The sequence below is a fragment of the Amborella trichopoda genome, chromosome 4 (assembly GCF_054954075.1).
Source record: "Amborella trichopoda isolate Santa Cruz 75 chromosome 4, AtrichopodaSantaCruz75HAP2 v2.0, whole genome shotgun sequence".
Taxonomy (NCBI): domain Eukaryota; kingdom Viridiplantae; phylum Streptophyta; class Magnoliopsida; order Amborellales; family Amborellaceae; genus Amborella; species Amborella trichopoda.
In genome coordinates, this window is record NC_142339.1 from 15,975,136 (window position 1) to 15,986,873 (window position 11,738).

Sequence of the window (11,738 nt, forward strand, 5' to 3'; positions counted from 1 at the left end):
GCCTATGTTCCACAGTCCCTGGTAGAGATGCATAATATGACTCATCAAAGTTACCCCCATCAATGTTCCAACACTCTCAGGTGTCAATGGATTATAGGTGCATCACTAGGGACATGAAATACTCATATACAGTGGTCCTCTCAAGGCACATCCGAACTAGCTCTTCTTAGTTGGATAATGACACATTAGAAGAGTGGCTTCCCCTGCTACTATGCGTGCACATGTCATAGGGTGGTACTATGCATGCACATGTCATAGGGTGGTCTAGTGTTAGGGCTCCGAATCATGTCCCTTGAGAATGACCATCCTATAGGGCCATTACTCTCGATGTACTCGGATTCTGATCTCTTTTGGTTCTACTAATCCTGGCCTAATCACCATCCAATGAGGCAAATTCTCTTACTGTATCCCTGACTAGAGGTGACCTTCACACCTCCTTAAGCAGAGTCTCTCTCTAACCCGTATGAACTTTTTACCTCATGGACTTGGGCTATATGCCCCAATGCACCAAGCACCTAAAATCATGTTCTCTCACTCACTCCCACTTAGTAATAAAATATTGGTTTTAAGGCCTCGAAAGGTCCTAACTCCAACATAACAGAAGTACCAAAAGCTCAACCTCATTCAATTCAGACACAATAGGAGAACATGAGCTATCAAATGTTCTCCCCTCCATTTTAACCTAGATAGACCAGCAGATGGATTCCATGCAAAGTCCCCATGGTATGTTAGGTTTCGCAATGTTATTTGCATGGTGAGCCATTTTCTTATAAGAGACTCTAAAATGTATGGTATGGTATGGTATGGTATGGTATGGCCCATAAAAAACCAAATAGTTCTGAAAAGCATGCCCATATCTCCCTGGCTAAAAGGCAATGCCGTAGGAGGTGGCTCTCCTCACACATGGTGCATCTGTTTGATATTTCCATACCTCTGTTCTGCATGTAATCAATATTGGATGGCTAGCCACATAAAAGCTTGGGTATGAAGTTGGGCCTAGAGGCACCAAACCTTTGCTGTTTTAGGCAGGTTATGATTATCTTTGAGCCTTTCATGGAAGGAATTCACTGTGAATATTCCTTGCTGTTTGCACGCCAAATAATATGATTTGTTTTATTTCGGGGACTGATACCTTTGGTTATTGTTTGCACAAACCCACAGAAATCTTTGGATATAGTTTGCATTAATCCACAGAAATTCTCTATCTCGCATTCTTTAAAATCTCACCTGAATCTGGCAGACCAGCTAACATCAAACACATCTCCAAATGAGGCACCAAGGACTTGGGCTATGGTAAAAAGTCCCAGGAATGCATCTGTTAAATGTAGTCCTCCCTAGGCTAGATCATGCCATAACTTAATTCTCAACCCATTCCTTAAAATGAATCCAATGAATTTAGAAAAATTAAACTGAATCAAAAGGACATCTTTCAACATATCTAATAGCTTGGCCCCCAGATTCTACGGTTTGATGTTCAACCCATTATCACCTGAGCATATTTGTGCTCTTTGAGATTTCTCCAAAGATGCTCCCCCTCTTTGTCCAAATCTCCATATCCATTTTCCCAGCAAGGCATGATTGAAGCCCTTCAGTCTTCTGATTCCTGAACCTCCTTCTCTTTCTTTTGGCATATCAATTCCCATATTACCAAATGGTACGCATGTTTGCTTTGCTGAGCCCCTCCATAGGAATTCTCATGGTTAGCTGGTCTATTTTATGCAATACTGCCATTGGCATTTTGAACAAGGAGATAGATACATGAGATATCCGTAACCCGGTGCTGGTCCCGCCTAATCAGGTTGCCGACGGTCATAACCTTTGGTTTATGTACAAAGTGGCCGTTCTCGTGACTCGAACCCGCGCTCTTGCGCTGGCTACCTGTGCCTTTTACCGTCACACCAAGTTACGGCCCCTTATTTTGAACAAGGAGATATAATAGAAAAATAGGTTTGCAAAGGTTGATTGGATCAACGTAATTCGACCTCCCAAAAAAAGATAAATTACTTTGCCAATTGTCTAACTTTCTTCAAAGTTGTTCTATAATTGGATCTCATAAATTCCTGGGTTTAGCTAAACACGAAAGCAACCCTCAATATTTACTAGGTATAATTCTGTGCCCTAGCCTTCTTGCCAACCCTTGGAGCGTTGTTGGGTCTATCCTTTGCACATTAGGATGATCATTCATATATTTATAGGGAGACCTAGTTGTAACTCAATAATCTAATAAAAACCACAAATTATCAACTTGTAGCTCTATCGGATTGCAGAAAATCAGGGTGTCATTTGTTTATTGCAAGTGTGACACCCTGGGTCCTCCAACAGCTGAGAAGCCTTGTATGACTCCACAGTCTTGTAAACTTTTCATCATCCAGAATCAGAAATATAGTGAATAGAAATGATGACAATGGATCCCCTGCCTACTTGACGAAAGAAACCCACATGAGGTACCATCAAGAATTATAGCAAAGGATTCCGTTGATATAGAGGCCTCTAGCCATGCCCTCCATCTCTTACCAAGCCCATCCAGTCTTTGTTTCTATCCAAAATATCACATTGGACACAATCTTAAGCCTTTCCCAAGTCTAGCATACATACTAAACCTGGTTTCTTGAACTTGCATCATGCATCCATGCAGCCACGTGCTATTGTTGCTCCATCTAAGATTTGCATATCTTTCATGAAAGCATATCGATTCAGGAAGATGACATTATTTAAAACCTCCTTCAAACTTGTTACAAGCACCATTTCATGTATTTGATATGTATATTGATGAGAATAATGGGCCCGAAATCTGCAATATTTTCAAACCAATCAACTTTAAGTACTAAGGTGACAAAAGTGGCATACATCCCTCTATGGATTACTGATCTACTATAACATTCTTTAACCATAGCTATGACCTCTACACTGATAAGTCCCAGCAGTCTTGAAAAAACTCTCATGGGCATTCCATTTGGTCATGGTGTCATAACTCCATCTAATTGGAAACAGCCCTCTTCATCTCCTCAATTTCAAGAAGGCGTTCCAATCATTGTTTTGATGGCAGGAGAATAATGTCTTAAAGAACTGTATAACGACGTTTTGTATTCACTGTTTTTCATTGAAGTGTTTTTCACATACCTTGACACTTTGGATGAGGTCGTAGAGGCCTCTGCAGTCGGGTGTCTTGTGCAAAAAACTTGTATCAAGATCCCCCCACCTTCAACGATTTCCATCCTAGATATCTGTCTCCAAAAGACTTCTTCAGTTCCCTGGATTGCTTGCAATTCTGTCTCTGCTTTTACTCTATTATTTATCTCTGGATTGGTGAGGATTTTGGTTTCTTTCAGCCAATCAAATGCTTGGATATCAGAAACGAGTCAAGCTTTTTTGGTCTCTTATGTGTCTAGAGACTTCTTTGTTCCACTTTTTCAGCCATGCCTTTAGAAGTTTCAGCTTGCCATGCAATAGTATCTGCCTAATCAGAAATCTCAAATGACGGTCGGATCCCAAACCAACTCAGTTACGTCGTTATCTTCCACATAAGTTCAAATCTGACAGGTCCAAGAACCCATCTTATGACATAGTTACTAGGATTGACCAATGTAGACATCGATCCTCTCCAGGATCTCATTCCAACGCTCTCAGATTGAGATCTCCATGGGATCTCAATCCCCAATTTTTGGCATCTCAATCGCACATTTTAGAAATCACTTCTAGCCACTCGAAGGGGTAATATCATACTCTCTCTCTCTCTCTCTCTCTCTCTCTCTCTCTCTCTCTCATGCACACACGGGCACGCACACACACACACACAGACCCATGCTTTTGAATGTTGTAAAGTATAAAACTGCTAGTAAAGTAGCTTGTTATGCTTTTGGACGTTGTAAAGTGTGAGTTTTAAATAAAGCAAACTTTTATCAATAAAAAAACAGCTCCTTTGTATTGTTATCAGTTATGCTAATGTGTCTCACAATAATATCTTTTTATTGCACTTTTTATTTCTACAATGCCTGAGATCTTGGGCATGTAAATCATGTCAATACTCCTGGTGGATCTTAGCCTGAACGAATGCCCCAAGCCTCTCACACTCCAGCCAACCATTTTTTATTCTGAATGGGATTGTTTGTCATGCCGAGGTTCTCCTATGCTCCCGCTCCTGGGCATGGATGCTACGAACCACACTAGAATAATTAATGTTTGAGGCCAAATTCTTTAGTCCTCTTTTACCTCTTGCCTTCTGCTTTTTAGCATTGAGTTCTTCTACTGTCCTCCATACATTCATCACAAGAGAAGGCCATAGATTCCACTTTATTGGATATGCGCTTCAATGCTCTTTGTATTCTTTTTCTTGATGTATAATCTTTGGACTCTGAAAAGAGCATTCTTCATCTAAAGGGTACTCCTCCACTTCCACCATATTGACCATTTGACTGCTTCATCTAGATGAAGCAGTTATAGGAAAGCAGGAGCCAATTGAATAACATTCCCCATGGTATGGATCTTAGAAGCAGGACTTGAAAGAGGTCCTCCACAATAGAGTTAGATGAGATTCCTGGGATGCTGTTTGTAGGGAACTCCATGAAGTTGTTCTGGTTGATGAAGTCTAGGGACCATCCCTTGTGATCGCCTTATATGAACAGTCTCGAACTTCCCATAAAAAAACATTATCAAATCCTGGTCAGACCAATTCTTTCACGGCCCTTTTGGAACGGACAGATCATGGAATGCGTGACCTGGATTTAGGGCAGACCAAACGTCACAAGTTACAAGGCTTTTGGTTTCTGTACTCACTTCATTCTGGTTTATCAGATGGCAGTAACATGGAGTTTTTGGTTTTACTATAGACATCAGTTCTATTTGATGTTGAATTACAAATATGAATTACAAATGTACAGGCATATGCGATGGATTCTTGCCATAAAGGTCATAGGATGATCCCTTGTCATTGCCTTGCATGAACAATCTCCAACTTCCAATAAAAGGATTTGTCAAATCCTGGTCTGACCAATCCCTAGACTGCCCCTTTGGCAGCAGGTTCTCTAGTTCAATGGCGAGAGAGTTATGCTGGTTTTGTGTTTCTTTAAGTGCCAAGGCTAAGGCCAAATTTGCTCTTATTACCTTAGGTAAGGCTGGCAGTTAAAATGCATTTTGAGTTTTTTGGAATGTCAAATCCACCAATGTAGATCTCAATGGGCTCAGTGCGCAGCGGATGCAAACTAAACCATCTAATCTTCTCCAAATTCAAACACTAGAAGGACTGGAGATCCAACATCTCAGATGCTTTATGGGATGCTTTGTCAACAGATCAGACTTGTGCCTTTTCTATGTTTGAATTTATAAAATTTGGAGGTTCAGCATTTCTTTTTTTTTCTTTTTTTCTTTTTTCTTTTTAGGCAAGGAGCAGTTCCTTTGCCATTTGTCAGCCAGCGAAGCTACTGACTGGGACCATCTTTGTCAGATTGTTGGTTCTCTAACTCGACCGAAATGTCACACCTTCTCGTTCCTGGTTTCTTTTTTGAGTTCTTTTACCACTTTTTCCAACCACCACCAGCCATACCTGACTCAAAGAAGTGTCCCGCAATCTTCATAATTTCCGCTTTGTGTTTGGTGCGGTAAAGCTTTTGTTGTTGGTTTACATTTGGCTGGGGATGGGACAGAGGGGGTGGGATTGGGCTGGGATGAGGGGAACAACTGGGTTGTTCATGTTTTCAACTTCCACAGAGATATCCTATCCTATTCTCTGCTGTGTACTTTAGGCACAACAGAAGTTCGAATGGATGGAGGATTTAACGCTTCTATGTTAATCCTCATTTTCCATACCATTAAGCAGCTATAGACTCCTAGTTGAGTTTGATCTCCCCCCAACCCCAACAATAAAAAAAAGGTAAAAAAGAGGTCAAGACTAAATAGGACCGGCCTGTTCAAACTGGAACCAGTGAACCAATGGCTTGTCCAGGACTCTTTTTGACAAAAAAATCCCTTGAAAAATTCCAATTTTTCATTTTTTATGATTCTTTTGTCCTTTTTAAATAGAATAGGAGGATTTAGGTCATTTTTTATATTTGGGATGGTTTTGCGGTTAAAAAGGGGGTTTGTTAAGAGAAAGAGAGAGTTAATTTGGGACATCTCTTTCTCTCTCTGGGTAAAGGGCCAGTGGAAAGCCCCCATTTTTGTTGGCGAGAACCTAGCAACTTTCGGGGAGCATTTCAGCCAGCAATACGCCTTATTAAGCCTCAGGTAAGTTTATTACATCCTTCTTTGGTCTTTTCATTTTACGTTTGGAAGAAATAGAATAAACGGATTTCTAAGGTTTATACAAGAAATGATTCCCCCCACCCCACAAAAGAAAAACAATGCAATAGGTTGTATCTTGTATTCAATTTAATGGATGCTTTAGCTTTATCCTGTTAGTTTTTGCTTCTTTGGTAGCTTACATGCATTGGCTTCCAATTTTTGTATATAAATATTAGTTTTTTTTTGCAGCTTTTTGCTGTCATTTAATTTTTTGCTATATATTTTGTTCTTTAACACTTTAATAGTTCAATGGAACTATGAGAGTTTTGAAAGATGGTTTTTTTCAATTTTTCATGCATTTTATTTTTTCTCATTTAATGCATTTTTTTATGGTTAACCTAATCTCTCCTTTTTTTCAGTTTTCCCTTATTTTCCTTATTTTATTTTTATTTCTTTTTATTTGACTGGTATCACCAGTGAACCGGTCCAATGTGAGCAGAACGATGCCTTCAATGGCTTGGCCAACAGTTCAGTATTAACAACATTGGTCCCACCGCAAACAACACCCTACATTGAAAGCATCCACATAACATGCATCAAAAGTTATAACCGTGGAAAAAATCCATACTTGTTGACCATCTTATGTATGTCAATATCTATGGAGTCCATCTATATAGGCTGATAGTAGTGACTTTGAAGACATGGTCTATATAGATAGCATATGGCATGAGATTGGAGCCAGCAATTGCCAAACTCTATAGGATCAATTAGAGCTAGCATTGAGAAAGGGGTTGGGGTCGTGGTGGTAGTGGTAGCACCACTTGTACCCCAGCTAAGGTCTAGGCTTCCATTCTCACCTAACGCCTTCAAAAACCGCTAATGATTTAGAAAACGGGTAGGGGCTCGTCATCCCCACTGAATTACCCAAAAAAAAAAAATCAAAGATAGCATTTAGATCTGATCTAGCTGGTTAAACCTTCTAACCTATGTTACATAGATTCTTCGACAAGGGTCCCCTACCCATCTCGAAGATGTATGGACACACGTACGGGTACGGATTCTTCTGGATTCTTCAAGTTCAAGAATACTAGAAAGAACTAGTTGCTTTTTTTATCAATCACATAAATAGAATTAGAATTCATTCAATTTTAACCATGCATTCATTAACAAGCACTAGACTTTTTCTGTTTTGTGAATTGAGAAAAGAAGCACTTACTATTTCTTTTTCATACTCTGCATTCAATATCATCACCATCATCATCAAAGCCTTTTCCCAACTATTTGGGGTCGGCCACGCAAATCCCGATCCACCATTATACTCTATCAAGGACCACACTCTGCATTCAATAATAAATATGTGTGTGTGTGTGTGCGTTTATATATAGCCATGCAACTGAATCCTACTTTTTCGGGCTCGAAGAATCGACTACCTTGTACCCATATCCATGGAATGTAGCTTCCAACTAATGTAGATTTTAGAAACCATACTCTCTCAACAAAGATAGCTTCATTGAACTTGATGCTTGGGGTTACCGTCACTGTTGATGATGCTACATTGTGGCTTTTGTTGGCTTTTTGTTTCTAAGAAGGGGATTTGTGGGGAGAAGAGCTGAATGGGTTAATGTCTATGATGCACATGTTGTCTAGGTTTCGGTCATAGTTACAAGGTTCTCCCAACTTGGGGATGATCCCAGCAATCCCACACTCCCAAGGCTAGACCTTGGGTGGATCTTGCTCCCATATTGAGTGAACATGTTCCGAATCGCTTAGTAATTGGTTGATATAAATTGCATACATGTTAGATTGATTTTTTATGAGGAAAAAAGTCTTAAATGCATATCCAATAAAAAAAACAAAAGTAATTATGTTGCAAAATAATGGTTTGTATATTTTTAAAGAGAACAGAGATATTTTCACCGGATAGGTCGCCCCAAAAAGTTGAGATTCAGCTCCCCAATATGTTGATATGGAGAAAACGATCCCAACTATGGGAGCTTCTAGCCTATCATGACCCCATGCTCCCGAACCCAACAACTATATTTGGGCGAATAACGGTGGTATAGGTCTTGCCATTCTAGGTTAGTTGAGGGGTACTTGTCTAGGCCCCTTTTTGGATTTTATGTTACCACCCCTCTATGTTACGAGGGGTAACTATTGCAATTCCTTCTAGGTGCACCTGTCTTGGGCCATGGGTTCTATGTTGTGCTTTGCAGGTAATGGCCTGAGGGGTCTTGGTGGAAGCCAATCTTAGACTCCATGTCTCACAGGAAATGCTCCAGTCTTTTGAAATTATGGTGATGGTGATGGCATAGAGAAACCATCTAGGTTCACAAACTCTCCAGGTCATGGATTTCAAAAGGTCTTATTGCAATATTTTATGCTTACGATGTCTAGATCTGACAGATTTGGAAGAGCATTCTATTGTCGGTTTTGTTACATAATGATCCAGTGACTAAATCAATATTGATCATTAGTATTTAGAACTCAGTATTTTCTAGAGTAATGCTACTAACTCAACTACGACAATTTTGTGCAACAAATTTTTCGTTTTGGCATACTAGTGAATTAATGTAAGTCAAAATTTACTTTTATCCAAAAAAAATTAATTACTATGACTTTGTCATACATCTTGCCTCGTTCTTTTCTAAATAAAAGGATTTCTAGCAACTAGCAAATAAGCCCTTCAATATGACCGGCATAAAGCCAAGGTCGTTTTCAAGATACAAAAAGGAAAGCAGTTTATTCTATCATGTCCCATATATGAATTACCTGAAGATATGTTCTTCAACTATACTCAACAAGAGAACACTTTCATGTTGAAATTATAGAAATTTCTATGGAGATAAGCATTAGGTTGCGAAGCTAGTATGAAAGACGTAATTGAGAAAAGGAATATGTCAAGTACCCTGAAGGTTTCCCATGAAGAAGCAATGTCTCGGTCGAATGTTACATTCTGCCCTCCGCCATTGAATGCGCTAACATACTTTTGCAGAGATGTGGATTTAAACTGCACCTTTGTTCCATCCTAGATCCCAATCTAACATGAGATTAACCCACATTGTGGCAAAGGAAACATTATCAAATCTAGGAAAGTTTTTGGAAAATCAAAGCACTCCCTCAAATATTAGACAAAGTTAGATACAGATGAATCAGACAAATCCACAATGAAAGAAAAGCTAAACCATCTTATCTATAAAGATAAGACCATGTTAGATTGAAGGAATTGCCCAAAAACTTCAGAGAGAGAGACAAGACACATTATTGAAATAATGTATAGAAACTTACAAGCATATCACTGTTGGGAATGCCATCAAAAAGAGACGGCTTTATCCATCCTTCTACTACTAACCATCCACCCAAGTTTACCCCTCTGACTTCAGGCATCCCATTTTGCATATCTGTTAACCAAAAGTCATATAATTCAAATTCGACAAGAATTTTAAAGATTTATGTTAAAAAACTACTCATAAATGGTAAAGAATACACTACAACAAAAGAATACACAGAAAAGAAAAAGAGGAGAAAATAGTAACCTGCATATGATGTGGCAACAATAGTGCCACACAGGAAAAACGCCATTACCCATCTCCCAGCGAAAGAATCCATTGAAATGAAGTTCGCCAGAGAAAATGGTACTAGCAATCTCTGGTTCAGAACAAATGACGCAGAGCCTTAGTAGAGTTCAAAAATAAAGAACCACCAAGACAGTTAATAATTACTGGTAATTATTGTGCCTTCCTTAGGGATGACTGCATCCAAAAGACAGCCAGAATAAGGCATTTTCGCTCTCTAGTCTGAAAACATCTCTCTCTCTCTAGATGCAAGGTCAATTACAAGTGGAAAGAAAGTTGGTGCCTTGAATTAGAGAGATTCTCCACTATTCAAACAATTTGAAGCGCTATAAAACAAGAAATGATACCCATTATGATTCGTAGGCGCAAGGCAACGGCTTATCCATTTGAAGAGATGAGTTTGAATCAACAAAAGAGGACAGAAAATCTTATCTTACCCTTGGCCTTGAGGAAAGTGAAAAGAAGTTTTTCACTCATGCTTTGCCCCTCCATAATTATGCTTCCTTTTACAGCAAGAAATAGGGCTCCAAAGGCCTCACATTCTAATACCACGAGCGAAACAACAATGCCTTCTTTCTTGTTTCAGTGTACCCCCGTCGGCATCTCTCTCTCTCTAACAAGGAAAATGGCATCTCTCTCTCTCTCTCTCTCTCAAACAAGCAAATTGGCATCTTTCTACTCCACTATTTCCAATCTGTAAATCCAACTGCATAATAGCATTCTCATTCTCTCTCTCTCTGGTAGAACTGCAGAGGTTATGCAAACAAAACAAGGAAAAGTTTATATGAGGTAACCTTAAACCTCAAAAATCTATCGAAAAATGTTGTTTTAATGTCGAAAAACGGATATATATGACTAGTTTCAAAAATCTATCGAAAAATGTTGTTTTAATGTCGAAAAACGGATATATATGACTAGTTTTAATGTTGAAAAACGGAGATACGACGCTTTATTTATACCATCTATTTTCAAGATTTTGACAATATTATACATCTATTTGATTTTTATTATTTTTAAAATTTAAAATTTTACAAATAAATATAAAAATAAATTTTGAGATAATCTTAAAATATTTTACATCAAAATTACATGCTATATGATAAAATTTAAAAGTGGTTACTGAAAACCACACCCAACAAACAAAGGGAAAAGCGCGCTCAGCGCATCTCCGCACCTTTTTGCAATTTGGAGAATGTTGTTTTCACATGTTGACATTATTACGGGGGTGAATGGAATTGGGTTAGATTGGCGTTTGGGCTTTTTGAAAAGCAAATTCGTTTCAAATGTAAATGCAAATTATGTGTATGCAGGGCTGTCAACGGGCCAGGCCCGAGACCTGGTAAGACACTGCCAGGGAAAGTAACCATGGAACCCCGCCCAGCCGCTAAGACACTATTAGGCTGCGCCAAGCCCAAGACAGCCCATTAAGAAACTTATTTATTTTGTCTATTTTTTTTTCTTCTTCCTTTTTTTTGTTTTCTCACTCTTTAAACTTTTTTTTGGTAGTAAGCCAAAAATAAATAAACTAAGAAAGTTCTTAGGGAGAGAAAAAGAGATTGAGTTTCTAGAGAGAGAGAATGGGTTTTAGAGAGAGATTCATATTTTTTAAAGAGAGAATGAGGTAATGGGTTTTTAGAGAGAGTATGAGTTTTTAGAGAGAGAGAACATGAGTTTTTAGCCCAAAAATAGGTTTTTAGAAATAGTAAGAGAGATTGGTTTTTGAGAGAGAGATTGAGTTTTTAGAGAGATAATGAGTTTTTAGAGAGAGAAAGAGAAATTGAATTTCTAAAGAGAGAATGGGTTTTTAGCGAAAGAATAGTTTCTAGGGAGAGAAAAATAGATTGGATTTCTAGGGGAGAGAGATTATGTTTCTAGAGAGAAAATGGGTTTTTAGAGAGACAAAAGAGAGATTGGGTTTTTAAAGAGAGAAAAAATGGGTTTGATCATAAA

At 38.6% G+C, this 11,738-nt stretch overlaps 1 protein-coding gene across 20 annotated transcripts in view; it reads right to left on the reverse strand.

Moving 5' to 3' along the window:
• The window catches only part of LOC18423283 (putative glucan 1,3-beta-glucosidase A), a 28,157-nt gene extending 17,230 nt beyond the window's left edge, over positions 1–10,927 (reverse strand). For 8 of the 20 annotated variants that reach the window (XR_016053275.1, XR_016053269.1, XR_016053272.1 and 5 more), the window contains exons 1-3: positions 9,750–10,184; positions 9,502–9,614; positions 9,122–9,241 (exon numbers count right to left, since the gene is read on the reverse strand). Coding sequence is in view for 10 of the 20 variants with exons in the window: in XM_020672273.2 (XP_020527932.1) it covers positions 9,122–9,241; positions 9,502–9,614; positions 9,750–9,822 (306 nt within the window). In the remaining 10 variants the exon portion in view is untranslated. Of the gene's footprint in view, positions 1–9,121; positions 9,254–9,501; positions 9,615–9,749; positions 10,185–10,225 lie in introns of those variants that run through there. The other 12 variants (XR_016053277.1, XR_016053273.1, XM_088863780.1 and 9 more) reach the window with 7 other exon arrangements.
• Between the last annotated feature and the right edge of the window lie 811 nt (positions 10,928–11,738).